This window comes from Budorcas taxicolor, chromosome 14, assembly GCF_023091745.1.
Source record: "Budorcas taxicolor isolate Tak-1 chromosome 14, Takin1.1, whole genome shotgun sequence".
NCBI lineage: Eukaryota > Metazoa > Chordata > Mammalia > Artiodactyla > Bovidae > Budorcas > Budorcas taxicolor.
In genome coordinates this window covers 89,125,226-89,149,866 of record NC_068923.1, presented here as the reverse complement: position 1 = coordinate 89,149,866, position 24,641 = coordinate 89,125,226, and the positions used below count along the sequence as shown (strand labels likewise).

The following is a 24,641-nucleotide window of genomic DNA, read 5'->3' as shown; positions in this document are numbered from 1 at the left end:
TGGTTAAAGAAATCAAAGAGGACACTAATAGATGGAGAAATATACCATGTTCATGGATCGGAAGAACCAATATAGTGGAAATGAGTATACTACCCAAAGCAATCTATAGATTCAGTGCAATCCCTATCAAGCTACCAGTGGTATTTTTCACAGAGCTAGAACAAATAATTTCACAATCTGTATGGAAATACAAACAACCTCGAATAGCCAAAGCAATCTTGAGAAAGAAGAATGGAACTGGAGGAATCAACCTGCCTGACTTCAGGCTCTACTACAAAGCCACAGTCATCAAGACAGTATGCTACTGGCACAAAGACAGAAATATAGATCAATGGAACAAAATAGAAAGCCCAGAGATAAATCCAAGCACCTATGGACGCCTTATCTTTGACAAAGGAGGCAAGAATATACAATGGAGAAAAGACAATCTCTTTAACAAGTGGTGCTGGGAAAACTGGTCAACCACTTGTAAAAGACTGAAACTTCTTGCCTGGAAAATCCAATGGATGGAGGAGCCTGGTGGGCTGCAGTCCATGGGGTCGCTAAGAGTCGGACACAACTGAGCGACTTCACTTTCACTTTTCCCTTTCATGCATTGGAGAAGGAAATGGCAACCCACTCCAGTGTTCTTGCCTGGAGAATCCCAGGGATGGGGGAGTCTGGTGGGCTGCCATCTATGGGGTCACACAGAGTCAGACACAACTGAAGCGACTTAGCAGCACAGCAGCAGAACACTTTCTAACACCATACACAAAAATAAACTCAAAATGGATTAAAGATCTAAATGTAAGACCAGAAACTATAAAAATCCTAGAGGAGAACATAGGCAGAACACTCTCCGACATAATTCACAGCAGGATTCTCTATGACCCACCTCCCAGAATACTGGAAATAAAAGCAAAAATAAACAAATGGAACCTAATTAAAATTAAAAGCTTCTGCACAACAAATGAAACTATAAGCAAGGTGAAAAGACAGCTTTCAGAATGGGAGAAAATAATAGCAAATGAAGCAACTGACAAACAACTAATCTCAAAAATATACAAGCAACTTCTGTAGCTCAATTCCAGAAAAATAAACGAGCCAATCAAAAAATGGGCCAAAGAACTAAATAGACATTTCTCCAGAGAAGACATACGGATGGCTAACAAAGATAGGAAAAGATGCTCAGCATCACTCATTATCAGAGAAATGTAAATCAAGACCACAATGAGGTACCATTTCATGCCAGTCAGAATGGCTGCGATCCAAAAGCCTACAAGCAATAAATGTTGGAGAGGGTGTGGAGAAAAGGGAACCCTCCTACACTGTTGGTGGGAATGCAAACTAGTACAGCCACTATGGAGAACAGTGTGGAGATTCCTTAAAAAACTGGAAGTAGAACTGCCTTATGACCCAGCAATCCCACTGCTGGGCGTACACACCGAGGAAACCAGAATTGAAAGAGACACGTGTACCCCAATGTTCATCGCAGCACTGTTTATAATAGCCAGGACATGGAAACAACCTGGATGTCCATCAGCAGATGAATGGATAAGAAAGCTGTGGTACATATACACAATGAAGTATTACTCAGCCATTAAAAAGAATACATTTGAATCAGTTCTAATGAGGTGGATGAAACTGGAGTCTATTATACAGAGTGAAGTAAGCCAGAAAGCAAAACACCAATACAGTATACTAACGCATATATATGGAATTTAGAAAGATGGTAATGATAACCCTGTATGCGAGACAGCAAAAGAGACATAGACGTATAGAACAGTCTTTTGAACTCTGTGGGAGAGGGAGAGGGTGGGATGATTTGGGAGAATGGCATTGAAACATGTATAATATCATATAAGAAATGAATCGTCAGTCCAGGTTCAATGCAGGATACAGGATGCTTGGGGCTGGTGCACTGGGATGACCCAGAGGGATGGTACAGGAGGGAGGTGGGAGAGGGGTCCAGGATGGGGAACACCTGTACACCCGTGGTGGATTCATGTTGATGTATGGCAAAACCAATACAATATTGTAAAATTTAAAAAGTAATAATAATAAAAAAATAAAAGGTATTAAAAGCTAAAAAAAAAAAAAAAAACTACCATATGATTCAATAATCCCACTCTTGGGCATGTACCCAGAAAAGACAGAAGCTCTAAAAAAGATACATGCACCCCAATGTTATAGCATCACTATTTGCAATAGCCAAGACGTGAAAGCAAGTATCCATTAACAGATGAATGGATAAAGATGTGTTATACACATCTTTGTGTATGTGTTACACACACATATACACAATGAAATATTAGTCATAAAAAAGAATGAAATAATGTCATTTGCAGCACCATAGATGGACGTAGACATTATCATATAAAATGAAGTAAGTCAGATAAAGACAAATATTATGTTATGTATATGTGGAATCTAAAAATTAGTGCAAATAAACTTATTTGTAAAACAGAAACAGACTCACAGACATAGAACACAAACTTATGGTTTCCAAACAAGAAGGGACAGGAGGTAAATCAGGAGTATGGGATTAACAGATGCACACTACCATATATAAAATAGATAAAATTATTTACTGTAGAGCATGGGGAATTATATTCAATATCTTATATAAACTATAATGGAAAAGGATAAAGAAAGAATATAGATATATGTGTATATATGTATAACTGAGTCTCTCTGCTGTGTATCTGAAACTAACACAATATGGTAAATCAGCCATATTTCAATTAAAAAAAAAACTGACCTCAAGTTTCTTGCGATTCAGGAGTGGGAAAATCATAAGTGAGGTTATCTGACTTTTTCTAGTTGTCTAGTCAACCAGAAAATATTGATAATGATATTAGTAATAGTGACAGTTTTATAGTAATAGTAATAGCTAATATTTTGGGGTATTTTTCTAAGTTCATTTTGTATATTAATACATATAATGCTTTTCAATCCTATGAGGTAATTATGTATTATTATTACTCCATTTAACTTTCATTTCATGAAGAAATGAAACCTCAGTTTGGAACCTTGCCCAGAGTCACACAGTTCATTGTTGATGAGTTGGATGCAAACCCAGACAGATTTCTTAAACAGAGATGCACAGTTCAGAATGATTAATGCGTTGATAACTGTAAGAAATGAGAATGCTTTCTAAAATGTAGAAGTTTCTTGACTAAAAGCATTTTCTCACATAGAATTATTCCCTATAGTAGAAATAAGTCCAACTCTAAATACTGTCTATGGAAAGAATAGCAATCATATCCCATGCCGAGTGAGAGATCACAACTTCAAATATCTACTCTCATTAAGCAAATTTCCAACTGGTTATATTTGGAAGGTAGGAGGTTAGGTCACCTAAGTAGGCTTTTTTTGAGATATTCTTTAAATCTTTTCAGTGTTATTGGAAAATACTTCATTGCTTGAATATTTTTACCATTTCACTAGAAATAAATTCTAATGAAACTTTAGTGGGTTAGCAAATATCAGAGGATGTTCTTATGTCACCTCTGCCCAGGCTGCTTGCTCTTTGCTGTGACTTTGATATTCATAAAATTACTGCAAGGCAAACACATGTTAACCTAGATGTTTGAGAAAAATCTCTGGGTATGGAGTTTCATCAGGGTTAGAGGGTTCAGATTTCACAGATACAAAACATGTATCCCTCTTTCCCCCAAGAGGTCTTGATTTCAGAGTTGAATTGGCCTTAGAAGTGGATAATCAATGAAGAATCCAGGTAAAAATTCTAAGAAAGGAAAACGGAAAAAAAAGAAGATCATACACTTTTTACTCCATGCTTCGCTTATATCCCTTCAACTACCCAGGAAGATATATGATACTCTGCTAGAAAATAGCTAACGATGTCATATATTAATGACCACATCAACCTGGTGAGGTAGGTTCTCAGCCTACACTTATTGACATGGAAATTGAGGTTCAGAGTCCAGTGAAGTGACTTATTCCAGAACGGACACGTATGCTTTCCACTGTTGAAATCCAAGACCAGAGCTGACCTCAAGTCATGAGGTCTTTTCTTTGTACCCTAACTCTAGCGTTGCTAATGACGCCATTGTTATTGTTCTATTGATACAGATTTGCCTATGGATGCCAAAAAAAAAAAAAAAAAAAAAATCAGGGAGGAAGCCTGCTAGGCTGGCCAGGATAAGCTCTGCCAAATTCTGAGCATTAGATTTTTTACTCCCTCTCTGCTCTTCCAAACAATGGTAAATATCCTTGGTTTTCATAGAATTAGAGTTAGCAGATGGTCACTTTATGAGGAGTTCTGAGAACATCTGAATACAGGTTTAAACTGGTACTGATAACAAGTATCAGTGTTCTCCAAGCCAGGCTTCAACAGTATATAAACCTTGAACTTTCAGATGTTCAAGCTGGATTTAGAAAAGGCAGAGGAACCAGAGATCAAATGGCCAACATTCATTGGATCATTAAAAAACCAACAGAGTTCCAGAAAGATATCTACTTCTGCTTTATTGACTATGCCAAAGCCTTTGACTGTGTGGATTACAACAAACTGTGGAAAATTCTTCAAGAGATGGGAATACTAGACCAACTGACCTGCCTCTTGAGAAATCTGTATGCAGGTCAGGAAGCAACAGTTCGAACTGGACATGGAACAACAGACTGGTTCCAAATAGAGAAAGGAGTATGTCATGGCTGTGCATTGTCACCCTGCTTGTTTAACTTCTATGCAGACTACATCATGAGAAACGCTGGGGTGGAAGAAGCACAAGCTGGAATCAAGATTGCTGGGAGAAATACCAATAACCTCAGATATGTAGATGACACCACTCTTATGGCAGAAAGTGAAGAGGAACTAAAAAGCCTCTTGATGAAAGTGAAAGAGGAGAGTGAAAAAGTTGGCTTAAAACTCACCATTCAGATAACTAAGATCATGGAATCTGATCCCATCACTTCATGGCAAACAGATGGGGAAACAATGGAAACAGTGACAGACTTTATTTTGGGGGGCTCCAAAATCACTGCAGATGGTGACTGCAGCCATGAAATTAAAAGATGCTTACTCCTTGGAAGAAAAGTTATGGCCAACCTAGACAGCATACTAAAAAGTAGAGACTTTGCCAACAAAGTTCAGTCTAGTCAAAGCTATGGTTTTGCAGTATTCATGTATGGATGTGAGAGTTGGACTATAAAGAAAGCTGAGTGCCAAATAATTGATGGTTTTGAACTGTGGTGTTGGAGAGGACTCTTGAGAGTCCCTTGGACTGCAAGGAGATCCAACCAGTCCATCCTAAAGGAAATCAGTCCTGAATATTCATTCATTGGAAGGGTTGATGCTGAAGCTGAAACTCCAATTTTTTGGCCACCTGATGTGAAGAACTGACTCATAGGAAAAGACCCTGACTCTGGAAAAATTTGAAGGTGGGAGAAGGGGACGACAGAGGATGAGATGGTTGGATGGCATCACCGACTCAATGGACATGAGTTTGAGTAAACTCTGGGAGTTGGTGATGGATGCAGAGGCCTGGCGTGTTGCAGTCCATGGGGTCACAAGGAGTCAGACACAACTGAGTGGCTGAACTGAACTGAACTGAACTGATAACAAAGTTGTTCACAGGAATATTGTGAAACTTAGGTGAGGGTTGCTCTTTGCTCTGAGGAAAAAGATGTTACACAGTCAAAGACACTGCCTCTTGAAAAATGTGGTGAAAATACAAACACATCTTTAAAAACATGGTAGTATTCACAGTATTGAGCTAGAAAAAGATGGAAGTAAAATTTTTCTCCTTCAATATTAATCAATCCCCTTACCCCTTTCAACCCTGGGATTTCTTTGGAAGGAATGATGCTGAAGCTGAAACTCCAGTACTTTGGCCACCTCATGAGAAGAGCTGACTCATTGGAAAAGACTCTGATGCTGGGGGGGATTGGGGGCAGGAGGAGAAGGGGATGACAGAGGATGAGATGGCTAGATGGCATCACGGACTCGATGGACGTGAGTCTGAGTGAACTCTGGGAGTTGGTGATGGACAGGGAGGCCTGGAGTGCTGTGATTCATGGGGTCGCAAAGAGTTGGACACGACTGAGCAACTGAACTGAACTGAACCCCTTTCATACTTCCAATGTATCTATTATTTCTGTATTTTAGGAAAAGCAGTGTGATGGAGGAAGGGATAACAGAGTTATTCTGATGGAGAATAAAAGTGTGGAATTAAAATAGTTCGAAATAGCTAAAACTCTACGTTATGTGCTTCTGTGTGCTAAGTCGCTTCGGTCATGCCTGGTTTTGAGACAGTATGGACTGTAGCTCGCCAGGCTCCTCTGTCCATGGGGATTCTCCAGGCAAGAATACTGAAGTGGGTGTCATGTCCTCTTCCAGGGAATATTCCTGACCCAAGGCTCGAACTTGCATCTCTTTTGTCTCCTGCATTGGCAGGTGGGTTCTTTACCACTAGCGCCACCTGGGAAGCCCAGAACTCTATCTTGGTACTCGCACTTTGAAAACTGAGTGTTTAGGAGAAACGGGCAAACGTTGTTTGAAGGGAACAAAGAAGTTTAAAATTATTTTGCAAAATATTTGGCCTTTTCACAATGGCTTAGAGTAAATATTTGTTAAATATTCTGCTAAATATGCAGAATGTGTGATTTGACCAATATAGCTGGTGGAAATCAGAACTTAAATACTTTAAATGAAATCCAGAGTACATAAAACATCAGTTCAGTTCAGCCACTCAGTCGTGTCTGACTCTTTGTGACCCTATGGACTGCAGCACACCAGGCTTCCCTGTCCATCACCAACTCCTGGAGCTCACTCAAATTCATGTCCATTGAGCTGGTGATGCCATCCAGCCATCTCATCCTCTGTTGTCCCCTTCTCCTACCATCTTCAATCATTCCCAACATCAGAGTCTTTTCAAATGAGTCAGTTCCTAAAACATATCGCTGCCTAAATTCTACTCAATATCTTGTTATGTGTGATGAGAAAAGAATGTTGTACAACGAAAGAAATGCAGAAAGTAAATGATTGCATTTATGAAAATAAATAGGCCCAGAGGAAATTAATTCATTTAGAAAATATTTATTAAGGACCTATTACTTTCTAGGCACTATTTAGAGAAATGAAAATTAAAACAACCTATTAAAATGCAAAACCAGTGAGAGTAATGAGGTAATATCACTGACGCTAGGGAAAAATAGCTTTATATTGCATGTTGTATCATAAATTGGTTCAATTTTTCTAGAAAATCATCTGCCCATATATTCCAAAATTTATAGAAATGTTTCTACTTTTCGACCTAGTTATTTCACTTTGGGGAATAAACTTCAAAGAAATAAAAGAAAAGCAAAATGACTTTACAAGGACAAACATAGCAGTCTTATTCTTAATAAACGCTGACAAAAAGGGCACAAGGCTGAATATGCATGTTCATGACAAAATGAATGTGTATTAGTACATTTACAAAGATAGAAAGATAATGATGTTAACTTATTTATTCATTAGCTAGTTATTAGACGTTTATGTGGGCCAGGCATAGCCCTAAGGGCTGGGGATCAAGAGCAGATTGAGTGTGGTGTCTGCTAGGGCCTGTGTCTTTGTGCACAGTGGAAAAATATAGCCTTTCTGGGCAAATGCAGTCCTGTAGGTCAAGCTTGGCCAGAAAAATGCCCCCTTTTGCAAAGTAAAGGGCACCCGTGCTTGAGGGGAGTGCAACAGCAGGGCTCACACTCAGGAGTGGAGTACAGGCTGCATTGCAGATCTCCCAGCCCTGCCCTGGACATCCTGACGCAGAGGGTGACTGGCACAACCATACAGAGTAGTCCTGGTGCTTACAGTTTAGTGAGGAAGGAAGAAAGATGCTGAGGAAATAAATGCACCAGTGAGTGTGTGATTACAAAGGTAAGTGCCCTGAAAGAAAGGAATGTAGCCCAGCCAGAGCATCTAGCAAGGAGACCAGGGAGGTCCCTACAGTGGAGAATAAAAGAAGTCCCGAAAGAACCTGAGATTAGGTTAACGGGGTGGGCAATGCATTTGGGCAGAGGTTAAAAACTCCCCATGGTTGCTATGGAAAAACAGCATGGATATTCATCCAAAAAATTAAGACTAGAACCACCATATGATCCAGTTGTTCCGCTTCTGTATGTTCATTCAAAGAAAACAAAGACTAATTTGAAAAGAAATATGCACCCTTATTTGCAGCCATGAAATTAAAAGACGCTTACTCCTTGGAAGAAAAGTTATGACCAACCTAGATAGTATATTCAAAAGCAGAGACATTACTTTGCCGACTAAGGTCCTTCTAGTCAAGGCTATGGTTTTTCCTGTGGTCATGTATGGATGTGAGAGTTGGACCGTGAAGAAGGCTGAGCACTGAAGAATTAATGCTTTTGAACTGTGGTGCTGGAGAAGACTCTTGAGAGTCCCTTGGACTGCAAGGAGATCCAACCAGTCCATTCTGAAGGAGATCAGCCCTGGGATTTCTTTGGAAGGAATGATGCTAAAGCTGAAACTCCAGTACTTTGGCCACCTCATGTGAAGGGTTGGCTCATTGGAAAAGACTCTGATGGTGGGAGGGATTGGGGGCAGGAGGAGAAGGGGACGACAGAGGATGAGATGGTTGGATGGCATCACTGACTCGATGGACATGAGTCTGAGTGAACTCCGGGAGTTGGTGATGGACAGGGAGGCTTGGCATGCTGCGATTCATGGAGTCGCAAAGAGTCGGACACGACTGAGCGACTGAACTGAACTGAACTGATGCTTGTTCATTGCACCTCTATTTACAATAGCTGTGATATGGAAACAGCCTAAGTGTCCATCAGTGAAAGAATGAAGATGTGGTATACATATGTAAAATACATAACCAGTGGGAATTTGCTATAAGATTCTGGGAGCTTACCCTTGTGCTCTGTTACAACCTAGAGACGTGGGATGGGGTGGAAGGTGAGAGAGAGATTCAAGAGGGGGGACCTATGTATACCTATGACTGATTCATGTTAATGTATGGTGGAAACCAACAGACCAACACAGTGTTGTAAACAACTATTCTCCAATTAAAAATATATAAATTAAAAAGAAAAGACGTGGTAGATACATCCAACGGAACTCTACTCGGCCATAGAAAGATGAAATCTTGCCATTTGCAACAAAGATGGACCTTGAGGGTATTGTACTGGGTGAAATAGACAGAGGAAGACAAATACTATATGTTTTTACTCATATGTGGAATATAAAAAACAAAAACAGTGCAAAATAAATGAATAAACCAAACCAAAACAAAAACATAGATACAGAGAACAGAATAGTAGTTACCATAAGGGGTTTGGAGAACAGTGAAATGGATAAAAGGGGTCAACTATATAGACAGATGAAAACTCCACTTTCAGTGGTAAGCTCTCAGCAGTATAAGTCAAAATGTAATTCAGAAAACGAAGATCATGGCATCTGGTCCTATCACTTCATGGGAAACAGATGAGGAAATAGTGTTAGACTTTATTTTTTGGGGCTCCAAAATCACTGCAGATGGTAGTTGCAGCCATGAAATTAAAAGACGCTTACTTCTTGGAAGGAAAGTTCTGACAGACCTAGATAGCATATTTGAAAGCAGAGACATTACTTAGCCAACAAAGGTCTGTCTGGTTAAGGCTATGGTTTTTCCAGTGGTCATGTATGATTATGAGAGTTAAACTGTGAAGAAAGCTGAGCACCGAAGAATTGATACTTTTGAACTGCGGTGTTGGAGAAGACTCTTGAGAGTCCCTTGGACTGCAAGGAGATCCAACCAGTCCATCCTAAAGGAGATCAGTCCTGGGTGTTCATTGGAAGGACTAATGTTGAAGCTGAAACTTCAATCCTTTGGCCACCTCATGCAGAGTTGACTCATTGGAAGAGACCCTGATGCTAGGAGGGATTGGAGGCAGGAGGAGAAGGGGATGACAGAGGATGAGATGGCTGGATGGCATCCCTGACTTGATGGACATGAGTTTGAGTGAACTCCGGGAGTTGGTGATGGACAGGGAGGCCTGGCGTGCTGTGATTCACGGGGTCTTGAAGAGTCAGACATGACTGAGCATCTGAACTGAACTGAATGTATAGATGAACCATATCTAATGTTATAAACCAATATTACCTCATTTTTTAAATTGAAAATTAGGAAAAAATAAACCAGCCCTCCACGGTTGGCTGGCATGAGGCACATTCAAGGAATTGAAGTACGGATTAAAGCAGGCAAGGGGAGTGTGGTGCACCCTGCAACGGAGAGGTAGGCAGGAGCTGGACTCTGCAGGGTCTTGGAGGTCAGGCAAGAGCTGTGATCTTATTGTCTGATCTTATTTCTAAGAAAGCACTGACAGCATTGAGTGTCTGAGTGGTTTTAAGCAGGAGGGCAACGACACGATCATCCCTGCTTCTGAAAGACCCCCCCCCCCCCCCCAGCCTATGAGTGGGGCCTGGGTTACAGAGGGCGTGGTGGTTGGGGTGGGAGACTTGAAGCAGCCACTGCAGTTGTCCAGTGAGAGAGGGAGGTGGTGTGGACGAAGTGTGGGTAGCGGAGAAGGAAAGGTACAAATGATCAGAGACAACCTTTGGAGGTGAAACTGATAGGTGTCAGGAGTGGACTGGCCATGTAGGGTGAGTTGAAGGGGTGCCATGCAAACCTTTTTTTTTCCCTAGTAAATTTCAAAAGTTAACAGTGTAAAGAGCTTAGCTTTATATTAGTTTCCTGGGGCTGCTGTAACAAATTCCTGCAAAACCAGTGACTACCAACAACAGATATTTATTCTCTCACAGTTCTGGAGGCCAGAAGTCCAAAATCAAGATGCTGGCAGGGCTGGCTCTCTCTGAGGTCTCTAGGAAAGAATCCTGTCCTGCCTCTTCCAGCTTCTAGTGGTTCCAGGAGTTCCTTGGCTGTGGCCGTGTAACTCCAATTTCTGCCTCCGTCTTCACGTGGGCTTCCCCTCTCCTCCCTGTGTTTGTGCGTCTTCTCTTCTGTCTCATGTGAGGACACTTGTCATTGGATTTAGGGCCCATCCGAGAAAATCCAGAATGATTTCACCCTGAGATCCTTAGCTTAACTACATCTGCAAACTCTTCTCCCCACCTCCCCCCACCACCGACTCACAGGTTCTGGGGATTAGGGCATGGTTATATCTTTGTGGGGGCCAATGTTCAATCCACTACAAGCATTATGTGAACAATCTTTTATTTACTGCTTGACTTCCCTGGTGGCTCAGACGGTAAAGCATCTGCCTACAAGGTGGGAGACCCGGGTTCCATCTCTGGGCTGGGAAGATTCCCTGGAGATGGAAATGGTGACCCACTCCAGTATTCTTGCCTGGAAAATCCTATGGATGGAGGAGCCTGGCAGGCTACAGTCCATGGGGTCACAAAGAGTTGGACACAACTGAGCGACTTCACTTTCTTTCTTTCTTTTTTCACTTTGTATGGGCTACCAGGACTGACCTTTATGCACACATATTGTCTCCACAAGTCATTTGAGAAGCTCTGAGAGGTCTGCCCTCACCTCCCAAAGCAACTGCTAAATCTAGAGGATTGATCCTTGTGAAACCTTTGTAGTCTATAACCTCCTGTGTATGCGCCATCATTGAGTGCATTTGAGCATTTTATCACCTGCTATTGGAATCTTGCTGTTTCCTTGTCTCTTATTTGTAAGGCCCTTGGAGGAGGTGATGGTTTACCATTCTCGTTCACCAGGCCAGGTGTGGCCCTTCCATGAGGTACTTCACATTATGCTGTAGGTGTCTTGAATATAATTTTTAAAATCAAATCACAATTAACTACTTAATTAATTAGAGATTTCTGAATAGCACCTGCAAACTGTTTTGGATGGCAGAGTATCGGTGAAAATCAACACATTGTATAGTTTCTCTATAGCTGCTAGTGACTTAAAGATGGAAAGTTTTAGTTCTTATATTTTAATTGTTTAGTCTATTAAGATCTATTTGAGCAAATTAATTATAAATTAGTGGGAATTCCTGTTGTAAAGTTATGCATGAAATGCTAAGGAACAACAGGCAGCAAGCAGCTGGTTATTTTGGTGGAGGTTAGAGGTGGCTTCCCCTGGAGAAGGGCATGGCAACCCACTTCAGTATTCTTGCCTGGAGATCCCATAGACAGAGGAGCCTCGCAGGCTAAAGTCCATGGGGTCGCAAAGAGCTGGACCCAACTGAGCGATTAAACAGCAGCAGTAGAGATGGCTTCAGAGAGGCGACATGTGAATTGAAGTCTTGAGAGGCAAACAGATATTTTCTAGGGGGAGGTTATCCAAAGAAAGATGAAACCAGTAGGGATTCCTATTGAAATCATAAGAGCACTAGCAAGGGAAAAATTTCAGATGCATTTTCAGGAAAAGTGAGATTTTTAACAGATGCAGAAGAAGGAGAGGAAGCAGTTAAATATATTCAGGGAATAAGACTTGGCAATAAATGTATTTGTGAAAAAAAAAAATAACGACAGTGGAGTCAGAAGAACTACAAGGCCATCGCCCAGCAGACCCCGGGTCTCTCTATTAAAAATGGGGTGTCTGAACTCTTCAGATGTTAATTGGAAATGTGGTCTGGGTTTTCTCCATGACAGGCTGTAAATCTATATTTTAGTCAGGGCTTTGCTCTTTTGGATTAGTATGTAATGTCCTTGAAAGCCCTCGGTTCTTTTCTTTCTTTCTTTTTTTTTCTTCCAAAGAAAAAAGAACCTTCTTCAAAAAGTTACATGATGGTGTTGGACTTAGCTCATTTTTACAAAGGTCACAGCATTTTTGAGTAGTAAACACGATTGCTAGATCTTTCCAGTATCTAGATATTTGGCAGGCAAGCCTCCATTGCTGGAATAAATAACTAGAGTGCCAGGGGCATATGACAGCTGTGGGCCTGCGAAGCCTGGGAGTATCTGGGAAAAAGCAGATGCATCCTATCTCTCCTCAACCACAGCCAAGAAGACAATCGAGGCAGAAATCTCCCTGTTGCTTGAATTAACCAGATTATTGAGCAAAGTTAGAGCTTGTCTGGTCTACTGGTTTCAATTTGGGCTTACAAGCCCAGTGCGTAACAGGAGATTTATTTGAGAAATTGCTGTCAAAAATCTAAGAGTCCTTTCAATAGCAACTCAGCAGCACCTGGATTGTATTTTCAGAGTATTTCCTCCCGTGATGATAATATCAGCAATTAATGTACTTGTATTTATAAAGCCTTATTCTTCAGGGAGTACTCGACCCTTGAGAGAGGTCACCTAATTAATTTCTGCAATGTTTTAGATTAGACTGTTGCTTGTTTTGTGACCTTGAAGATTGCAGTGATTATTAAGTCACTAAAATATTAAATCACTTTTGCAAGGACTCCCAGTAAGGAAGCAATAGGAAACAGGCAAAGAACACACAAAGACCTGGGCATTCTGGGAAGCGTTTTCACTCCTGCCACAGAGCAGGACCCCCACAGGAGTGCCCACCCTGTTTTAAGCAAGGAGGAAAAGTTAAAAAAGAGAATCCACATTTTCATCAGAGAAATAACATGCTTCAATATTCTAAGGAAACCGTAGTCATGCTCATATAAACTCATCTGAAATTAGTCATATCTCTGGAACCTTGAAGATAACTTTTTAGCAGCTCTGAAATAAAAGGTTGAATGAGCACCTTTCTTCCTGGTATGGTAGAAAGATCAACTTGACCGTGATCCATGAAACTTATGTTTGAATATTGTCGCTTTCACTTGTTAGCTATATTATCCTGGGCAAGATAATTGATGCCTTGGAATTTTCCCAATTGTGAAATGGATATGTTAATAACTGCTTGACAGTGCACTCTGCCTTAAGGGCCAAAATCCTAGTTCAAGACTCCATCATCTTTCACTGGAACCACTGCAACTGACTTCTAACTGATCTGCATTTCATTCTTGTTCCGCTGCTGCCTTTTCTCCGCATAGCTGTTAGAGTGATCTTTTAACATCACAATTCAAATTGTATCATTCTTTTGCTTAAAATTCTCCACTGGCATCCATTGGTATTTCGAATAAAACGCAAGTCCCTTACCATGGCCTAAAAGATCTGTACAGTCTGGTCCTTGCCTACCTCTTTGTCCCCGTCACCCCACAGGGCCCTGCATTCACTGAGCTCCAGCCATGCTGACCTCTGTGACATTCAACCAGACAAGGCCAGCCTTCCCTTTAGCCTTCCACACTTGCCGTTGCATCCTCCAGGAGGCTCTTCTGCCACGTCTGGATGCTTGCTCCATTTACTCTCTCAAGGCCCAGTTGGAATACTATCTGTCCAGAGAGGTGTCCCTGGACACTGTATGTGAAGTGGCATCCCTAGTCACTTTCCAGCAATTTTTACCTCTATAGCAGTTATCACAATGGGAGTTTATCTTATCTAGTTAGTTGTTTATTTATTGTGAGCTTTATCCCATAAGACTCTAAGCTCTTGTTCACTGTTTACACAGTACATTCCCAGAGTTTAGAGCAATATCTGACAGTCTAGCATGTACTAGGCACTCAAAATAAGGGTTTATCAGATGAATACATGAGTATAATAATATATATGAAAAGTTTAGTCCATAAAATGCTTAAATTTGCTGTCTGTAGTGTCAGACCTTTGTATCCACGGGCTGTGCATTTGCACACAAGGTTGTGCAGGCTGGTCTGTTGAATCCTGGGGTGTGGAACCCTCACACAAAGGACCCACAGACACAAATGGCTGATTCTACTATGCTATTTTACATAAGGAACTTGAGCACTGGTGAAATTTGATATCTGTGGGGGTTCTGGAACCAATATCCTGGTAGATATTAAGGGTCAACTATTCTTACTCTTGGGGACTCACTTTTAGGACAAACTTCTCCTGGCCAATAGCAAATAATAATAACAATAGCTAATATCTATTGAACTCCTAATAGACGCTGAACATTGCTCTAAGTGCCTTTAATGAATTAACTCACTTATCAACCCTCTAAGATATGTGTTATTATTATCCAAATTATTAAGATGAGGGACAGATGGTTCAAGTAATAAAGAAACAAAGATTTTTGTTCCTAAGTAGAGGGATGGGGATTTGGACTCAGGTAATTTGGTCCCACAGCGATAATCATTATCACTCACCTACTCAAACTGTCTTATCCTGGCATTCAAGCTTTCCAACAATCTGATGTCTAGCTCTCCCAATCTCTTCTTTCATCATTCATCCATTCATTCATGCACACATCCATTGTTCAACATATATTGAGTAAATACCTTATGCCAGGCCCTGACCTAAGTCTTGGGTTTAAATGGTCTTTGGAGGAAGGGAAAGGATAAATAGAAATGTGAAAATCTTTATTTTATCCATGTTGTCAGCACAATAAAGCCATTGATGAATTTGAGCAGGAACTTTACTTATTTTACGACTTAAGACTTCTCTTTTATGAAAAATGACAGTCTTCAACATTTACAGGGTGTCTTTTGGATACCTGATTTCTCCAAACACTGCCCCAGCTTTCAGCGTAACCAGAACTTGAGTGCCATCAGCACCTCCAAGAACTTGGACTTCTCCTTGCTTAATGATATACATTTCCTTGCCAATTTCTCCCTGTATGCCAAATAAAAAGAGGAAATGATAGTCACTTTATTCTTGACAATTATGCCCCAAATTAAAGAAATATAAACTCCTCTAGATGAATAAACATAAAGGAAGGAAGTGTAAAAGTAATTATTTGAAGACTTGAGAGAGGTATGGACATTAGTTTGACACATCATGTGAAAAGAAATGGTAGGAAAAGTGGTACTCTTCAAAAGGAGAGCACTGTGCACCATAACTGGATAGGCAAAGATATTTTAGCTGGCACATTGTTTCAGGAATGGGATTGGAGAGAGGAAATTAGAGATTGTAAGAATAGCAACCTTTTCTTTTTTATTTTTTAGTGACAACTGCTTTGCTTTGAAGAAGTTGCTTAATTTGTCCAAAGAGTATGGGTTACAGTCATTAAAAGATGAACTCTACTCTTCTGCCTTTAGCACTGAGATCTCATTTTAGTAACTGGGGCATAGGAGACCTTTAAGCTATTATTCTTGTTCCACATTGAAAGTGTTAATGCAGCAAGTTGTTTTTATTCAGTTCTTGTTTATCTCTGGGGACCCTGGAACCAGGGCAATGACCCTTGTTCAAAGCCCCGAGAACTAAACTCTTGGAGTGTTCACATAGCCGCTGGTTAATGATGCTATTCTGTATGCCTCAGGCAGTGTGGCGGGATGTACCAGGCTGTCAACACTGTTTAATGTAAACACAAAGATTTATGATGTGTACTTGGTGTCTAGTTTGTAGTCTGAACCATGGCTGGTCATGTAGCTATGTGACCAGACCCTTTTAAAAACTCTAGACTCCAAGACTTTGTTGAGTTTTCCTAGGCAGAGATATTTTGTCCTTGTCCACAGCGAGTGATAAAGATGAATTTCACGTGACCCTCATGGAAGGAGGACCTAGTAAATCTGTACCTTATTTTTCTAGTCTTTGCCTATGAGTGTCTTTTTCTTGCTTTTCCTGCCCTGTGTGCTTTACTCTAATAAATCTTACGTGATAAATACCACTTTATATTGAGTCATGCAAATCACCAAACTAGCGGGTGATAGTGGGACCCTTGGAATACATCTCACTCCAGGATCCAAAAAGAACAAACATGCTTTACAAGAGACCTGAATGGCACTTGGGTCAAGAAAAGCTGTTCAGCTTTAAATAAGACAGTTGTCATAATACTAGGCAAACTGGATAATAGTACCTATATATCTTAATGAGTTGAGTCTTGATCAATCTGAGCAATTAAAAATAGCATAAATACAATTAATTCTCTTATACTTGGCTTAGGAGGGGACTAGATTATTTGAGTTCATCAAATATTCTTGTTAATCATATTTTCAGAAGATTAGAACACACTAAAATTAATTTAGGATTAAACAATGTTGATTATAGTTTCTGCTCTGCAAAGACTGAGACAGTGTCTACTTTGTTCCAGGGCTGAGCACAGGAATTATGACATAGACAACTCATTTATGAATAATTTATAATGTCACCATTCTCTGGGAAGTTCTTTAATGCCAAGGATTATTTTCCTGATCATTACTTACTGTCACATTCTAACTGTTAGGTTAAGTTTAAAGTTTTTAGGTTCTACCTCTTAGCTGACATCTGTGACATTCTCATTTTATCTCCCTATGACTTTTATGAGGAAGTTAGTGTAGGTATTATTATTTTCATTTTGCAGAAAGAAAATAAAGGCACAGATTGACTTACTGGCAAATATTTGGCTGAGTAACCAACGCTCCATGACAGTAATTAGAAGCAAAAGGAAGCCTAGAATGCATATCTCTGGATGAAGCAATGCAAAAAAGTATATTTAAATTCTGCATTGTGGAGAATATTAAGCATATATATTCCCAAGTGTAGATCTAAGTAGAAATTCCAATACAGATGGATCTAATTATAGTTATTTCCATAATATCAATACTAATAATACATCTTGCATTTTGCAGAGTATTTTTAAACTCACAATGTCAGATTTTACATTGTTCATTATTTTATGCCTGTGTTTGTTCGATCAGAACATGCTACTTTATAGCTGCAAAATATTTTCATAGATATTAACTTATTTAATTCTTGCAAAAATCTCAGTGAGGTCATGTAGGAAAGATATCATTAGTTTTATTTAAATTTGGTAGTGTGTAAGTCACTCAGTCATGTCTGACTCTTTGCAACCCCATGGACTATATAGCCTGCCAGGTTACTCTGTCTACGGAATTCTCCTGGCAAGAATATTGGAGTGGTAGCCATTCCTTTTGCCAGGAGATCTTCCTGACCCAGAGATCGAACTCAGTTCTCCTACTTTGCAGATCAGATTCATTACCATCTGAGCCACCAGTAGAGACTTGAAAAGTTAAGTGTCTTGGGCAAATTTGTGAGGCTGGCAGATGGCAGCATTAGAGCTGGCAACACCTATGTCACCTGACCATATAATATGCATATTAAATATGATGCAATGTATCTGTACAGATAGACCACATTTAATGATGAATCCAATATCAAGACTGATCTCTTTGAAACCAACAAAATAGCTATGAATTATTTTTAAAATGAAGGCAAGTGTCTGAAAATTAGTTTTTCAAGAGATACTCCAAGAAGTAATGATTAGAACATGGTCATATTCCTTCATTTTGTGCATGAAGTCATTCTCAAGGAACTGGAATGATTTTTCAAAGGCAGTTTTTACAGCTGACTGGAGGTAGAAGTACATAATGGGTACTGAAATATAGTTCAGCACTTTTAATTATTTTTTAATGATCATTTCAATAATTTTCCAAGGAGATCTGGCATAATCACCGAACCAAAACTTCCACTATTTCCTGAATATTTCTAGGCTAATTCAAGACTTTTCTGCAAGTTAATTAGCATTCAAATTAAGTAGACATTCCTTAGAGAAGAAGATTCTGACAGCAAGAGCAAAATAAGACCAAACTAAGCTTTTGTGGTTGGTTTACGTGCTAATTTGGAGAAAGTATAGAAATGCAAGCGCTTCATATACAATAGGGTAACCCTTCCTGAGAGAGCATTTAAAATTTTCAGAGTTCCCCTGTGAAAGGCTATTCCAAGGCTGGCAGGGGTATTATGACACTCAAATTAATTCTTGCAAATTAATCCTGGGAAAACTCCCAAACACTCTTTGAAGCAGTCCAAGCTAGCCACTCAGTAAGTTTAGGAGCCATCCAGAGGATTAGGGCTTCTCTAGTGGTTCAGAGAGTAAAGAACCTGCTTGCAATGCAGGAGACTCAGGTTCACTCCTTGGGTTGGGAAGAGGGGAATGGCTACCCGCTCCAGTATTCTTGCCTGGAAAATTCCATTGACAGAGGAGCCGGCTGGCTACAGTCTATGGGGTCACAAAGAGTCAGACACGATGGAGTGACTAACACTTTCACACTTTCAAGCATATGTATCTAACTCCTTTGGGGAAACTTGGGAATGCCAACCCAGTGTTAGGAGCTGCTTAGAGGATTAGGGAGGTCAGTAGACTCAGTCCTGAGCCTTGCCATTTCTTCAATTATTTAAATGACCTCTAATGAGCATGTTTGTTGTTTGTTTTTCTTCCCTTTTCCTACAGTGATTTGTGGAAATGATAAAGCAGAAGCAAAGCTGAATTCAGCTGTCTAAAATCTGGTCAAGTAACAACTTTTCATCTCTGTCTATGTCTCAGTTCAGTTCAGTCACTCAGTCGTGTCTGACTCTTTGTGACCCCATGAATTGCAGCACGCCAGGCCTCCCTGTCCATCACCAACTCCTGGAGTTCACTCAGACTCACGTCCATCGAGTCAGTGATGCCATCCAGCCATCTCATCCTCTGTCGTCCCCTTCTCCTCCTGCCCCCAATCCCTCCCAGCATCAAAGTCTTTTCCAATGAGTCAACTCTTCACATGAGGTGGCCAAAGTACTGGAGTTTCAGCTTTAGCATCATTCCCTCCAAAGAAATCCCAAGGCTGATCTCCTTCAGAATGGACTGGTTGGATCTTCTTGTAGTCCAAGGGACTCTCAAGAGTCTTCTCCAACACCACAGTTCAAAAGCATCAATTTTTTGGCTCTCAGCCTTCTTCACAGTCCAACTCTCACATCCATACATGACCACAGGAAAAACCATAGCCTTGACTAGACGGACCTTAGTCGGCAAAGTAATGTCTCTGCTTTTGAATATGCTATCTAGGTTGGTCATAACTTTTCTTCCAAGGAGTAAGCGTCTTTTAATTTCATGGCTGCAGTCACCATCTGCAGTGATTTTGAAGCCCCCAAAATTAAAGTCTGACACTGTTTCCACTTTTCCCCATCTATTTCCCATGAAGTGATGGGACCAGATGCCATGATCTACTATTAATTAAACCCCTTCTTTAAAACAGAAACGGAAGCAGAGAAATGTGGCTTGGGTCTCATATCTTTTCATTTCTGCTCTTCTCCCTGCTTACTTTTTTCCCTTGCTTCATTTGTGTTCAACTGATCTGTTTTTATTACTTAGTGATGGATGTGATGTAAGGAAGAAATTAGAAGTGAGAAGGCTGCCTCTACTCTGCATTTCACACTTTGTTAAGCAAGTTTTCACTGCTTAGGGGCATGAGTGCTAAAGTTTCTATGAGTTGTCTCAATTTTCAGTCCCTGCGGCTATTGGAACAAATTGAAAGGCTATTTGGGTGCATTAAGGCCATGCCATCCTAAACGCATCATTGATCGAAAGGAGTCCTTTAATCGAGCTGTGGTTTGCATTTCCCATTTTAATGAAAATGATTTCATATCATCAGTATGCCCACTTTTAATCTGGGCTTATTTGTGTGGGCTTATATACTCTTGCCTGGAAAATCCCATGGACAGAAGAGCCTGGCGGGCCACAGTCCCTGGGGTAGCAAAGAGTCAGACATGACTGAGCCACTAACGCTTTCACACTGTATTCCTGGTTTCATTAATATCACAATGTCTCATCCACATTTTCCTCTTTTACTTCTAGAAGAGAACTCCTTCTCAGTTGCCCTCTGTTATTCTTCTCCACTGACTTCTTCCATAAATACTGTTTTTCTTCAAAGTTACAACCTTGGTCTTTTTCACGTCCCTTATGTTGAGCTTCTTATGATAGCAATTCTGTTATATGCTGGTCCCTAAAGATTTACCTCCAGTTGTATCCTCTCTTGCAGACTACATTATTTCCACCTCTGCACCTGGGTGCCTTAAAGTACCTTCCCTCCATTTGACTTTGTCTTTAGCCATTATCCTCATTGATTTCGTGCTTTAATTCCTTAAGTTTGTCAAGTTCTGTCTTGCCTCATGTCCCCAAGTCTTCATCTAAAAAACTGTCCTCTCTAGTTTGTTTTTCTTTTTTTTTAAACTAGAGAACTATTTCTGTTTAGATTTTCACAAAGATCATGTCTGATAATCTGACAATCTCCCCACCTCTGAGTCCTCCAATCTAAATTAAGTACCTTTGCCACCACACAAATTCTGTGTTCCCTTCATAGAAGTTAGCACGTTTTGGAGTTATGCATTTATTTAATTTGTTTATTGTTTGTCTGTTCCATCAGGCCAGTGATATTCAACTTTGGCTGCATGTGAGAATCACCTGGGAGGCCTGAAAAGTATTGATATGTGGGCTCTACCAGACCAGTTGAATTGCTGGGGATGGGGCCCAGACTTCTAAATTCTGGTGATTCTGATGCAGACTGTGAACTGAATACCCCAGCATCAGACAGCAGGCCTCTGAAGGACAAGAACCACCCTTTTCTGACATATACTGAATATATCCAGTATCTAGCACAGTGCCTGGCCCATAGCATTTCAGAATTATTTATTGAGTTTCACTGAATAGATGACACTAAAATTTCCCAGCTTTTGACTTGTAGTTCCATACATTCTCTCCATAGACAGTTCCTTCCTTTCTGCCTGAGCTCATGTGAACTTTTTTCCTTCATCTGGAACGCCCGCTTCTTCTTTCTCCTAGTTCATGCCGATTCATTTTTCAGGACTTTGCTTGACCAATATCTTCTCCAGGAGCTCTTACCAGTACCCCAGGGAGAAACATTCTCGATCTCTGTCCTACTACAGCTTGTGCTTACTTCTCCCACCACATTTAACATGTTATTTTGGGAGGTAAGTGCCTCTTGCCTCCACTTGTCTGTAAACTCCCTGGGGTTTTGGATCATCTTTCATTCCTTTGAACCACTCATCATTCTCTATGTTTAATTTTGATTGTTGCCTTCACAACTGATTTAATGTCTCAAGATGAAAACCCAAGGTCATCATTCCTTCTCTCTCCCTTAAGTGAGTAATCAGAGATGTGCAAAAATACTCATTTTGGAGTTATTTGTAATAGCAAACACTTGGAAATTGATTATGATACATTCATAGACTGGAATACTATGCAGCTTTAAAAAGGAGGTTGTAGATTACTTCCTTTGGTATATTGTGACGTGACAAAGCAAGTTTCACCCATAAGGGAGGTATGATGCTAATTTTATGAAACAAGCTGTAACTATCCATCAATCGATTTATAAAAGAGATAGGTTGAAATATATTAATAGTGGTTATTTATGGATGGTGGAGCTTTTGGCTTTGTGCTTTTATGTGTTTCCCATGTTAAAAATAATGACCATGTATTGCTTTGTAATTACAGCAAAATTTAAAAAATATGGCATTGATTATCCATTAACTGTGTGAGCTAAATGGAGGTAACTGATAGTTTGCTGAAGACAAAAAAGGGGCAGAATCACCTTTCACTTCTTAAGGGAAAAGGTAGAATTAAGGGAAGGTATTTGGAATTAATGGGGTATGACAGTTGATGACTTCTGTATACACAAACCAACTTTTCAGACCACCCACACTCATATGCTACAAGTAATGAAATCCATAGTCTTACTCTGTTTTGAACTCTGAAAGCACATTATTGTTTTACAGAATTGCATCTCATAGTTATTTTCATACTTTGGAACTCACCCTAGGCAGATTTTGTTTAAACTGTTCTCCTGACTTATATCTGAACTCCTCAAATATATTTAATTATGAGTCATGCATTTGAAAAATTGCAGGCACTCACCTTTTTGCAGACAAAGTCACCAGGTAAATAGACAATGGACTTCAATCTTAGCAGCATGTCATAAATCATCTGTGTGTCACAGCCCTAGAGAAAAAATAATAAAGAGAAAAATGATCCTTATCGATACAGCTAAGAGGCAAATATTCCAAGAGATTTTAAAAGGCAGTGAAAATAAACAGTGATAGATTTTTGTCTGTGTTGATGCTAAAATATTAGTTGCAGTAGATATGGACTTGTATTAGGAAAAAATATAGAAAAAAAAAAAACCCTACAGTATAATAGAACTTAGATGCTGGTCAGATATATCGGGTCCCCCTGGAGAAGGGACTATCTACCCACTCCAGTATTCTTGCCTGGAAAATCTCATGGAGAGAGGAGCCTGGCAGGCTAAAGTCCACAGGGTCACAAAGAGTTAGATACAGCTGAGTAACTAAGCATGCACTCCTGCAGATATATTTAAGTTTGAATCCTGTTTCCACTACTTATTGCTATGTATCTACATATCTCATGGCCTCATTTTCCTAGTCTGTTAAATGGGAGTTAAATGGTACTAATTTTGTAATAGTAAAATTTTACTCATGTAAAACTTAACATTAGCTGAATAAATGATAAGTATTAAAGACTATGGTAATGTAATGGTAATAGCAATTGATTATTAATATATTAACAATGACAAATAAAATATTTCCACATCTTTTTCTTTCTAATAACATCTTTCATACTATTTGAGATATTACATTTGCAAACTTGTATGTTTTTCTTCCCCAACTTGTCAGCTTCTTTAACTGTACTTAAGAGATACAAAAACAATATCTGTTAAATAAGTGACTGTTCATATTCACTTCAGTAGTGTAAGAAACAAATTTGATTTGTTTGAAAATCTGTCTATATTTGTTCTTTGTCTAAATAATTATAATTTATCTATGTGTGTGTGTGCTTAGTCACTGAGTCGAGTCCAACTCTTGGCGACCCCATGAAATGTAACCTGCAGGCTCCTCTGTCCCTGGGGATTCTTCAGGCTGGAATACTGGACTGAGTGGCCATTTCCTTCTCCAGGGGATCTTCCAGACCCAGGGAACTAACCCAGGTCTCCCACATTGCAGGCAGATGCTTTACCATCTGAACCACCAGGGAAACCAATAATTTATCTACAAAATAGGTTAAAGAAAAATCTGTAGATGTTCCAAAAATCTCACCTCACATAGTGATTTTGAATTTTCTACTTTCATTAGACTTTCCACTCCCCATAGTCAACAAAAGAGTCCAAAGTGCAGTACTTGGGTGCAATCTCAAAAATGACAAAATGATCTCTGTTCATTTCCAAGGCAAACCATTCGATATTATAGTAATCCAAGTCTATGCCCCAACCAGTAATGCTGAAGAAGCTGAAGTCGAACCATTCTATGAAGACCTACAAGACCTTATAGAACTAAGACTCAAAAAAGAAGTCCTCTTCATTAGAAGGGACTGGAATGCAAACGTAGGAAGTCAAGAGATACCTGGAATAACAGGCAAATTTGCGCTTGGAGTACAAATGAAGCAGGGCAAGACTAACAGAGTTTTGCCAAGAGAACACACTGATCATAGGAAACACCTTCTTCCAACAACACAAGAGAAGACTCTACACATGGACATCACCAGATGGTCAACACTGAAATCAGATTGATTATATTGTTTGCAGCCAAAGATGGAGAAGTTCTATGCAGCCAACAAAAACAAGACCAGGAGCTGACTGTGGCTCAGATCATGAACTCCTTATTACCAAATTCAGACTCAAATTGAAGAAAGTAGGGAAAACCACTAGACCATTCAGGTATGACTTAAATCAAATCCCTTACATTGCATTACAGTAGAAGTGACAAATAGATTCAAGGGATTTGATCTGATAGGCAGAGTGCCTGAAGAACTATGAATGGAGGTTTGTGACCTTGTACAGTAGGCAGTGATCAAGATGGTCCCCAAGAAAAATAAATGAAAAATGATTGTTTGATGAGGCCTTACAAATAGCTGAGAAAAGAAAAGAAGCTAAAGGCAAAGGTGAAAAGGAAAGATATTCCCATTTGAATGCAGAGTTCCAAAGAATAGCAAGGAGAGATAGAAAGC

General features: G+C 39.9%; 1 protein-coding gene across 1 annotated transcript in view; it reads right to left on the bottom strand.

Annotated features, from left to right (window-relative positions):
- CNGB3 (cyclic nucleotide gated channel subunit beta 3) overlaps positions 1 to 24,641 on the bottom strand; it is a 174,904-nt gene that overhangs the window by 13,421 nt on the left and 136,842 nt on the right. Inside the window, exons 14-15 of the mRNA XM_052651974.1 lie at positions 22,539 to 22,622; positions 15,408 to 15,526 (exon numbers count right to left, since the gene is read on the bottom strand). Coding sequence (XP_052507934.1) covers positions 15,408 to 15,526; positions 22,539 to 22,622 — 203 coding nt within the window. The remainder of the gene's footprint in view (positions 1 to 15,407; positions 15,527 to 22,538; positions 22,623 to 24,641) is intronic.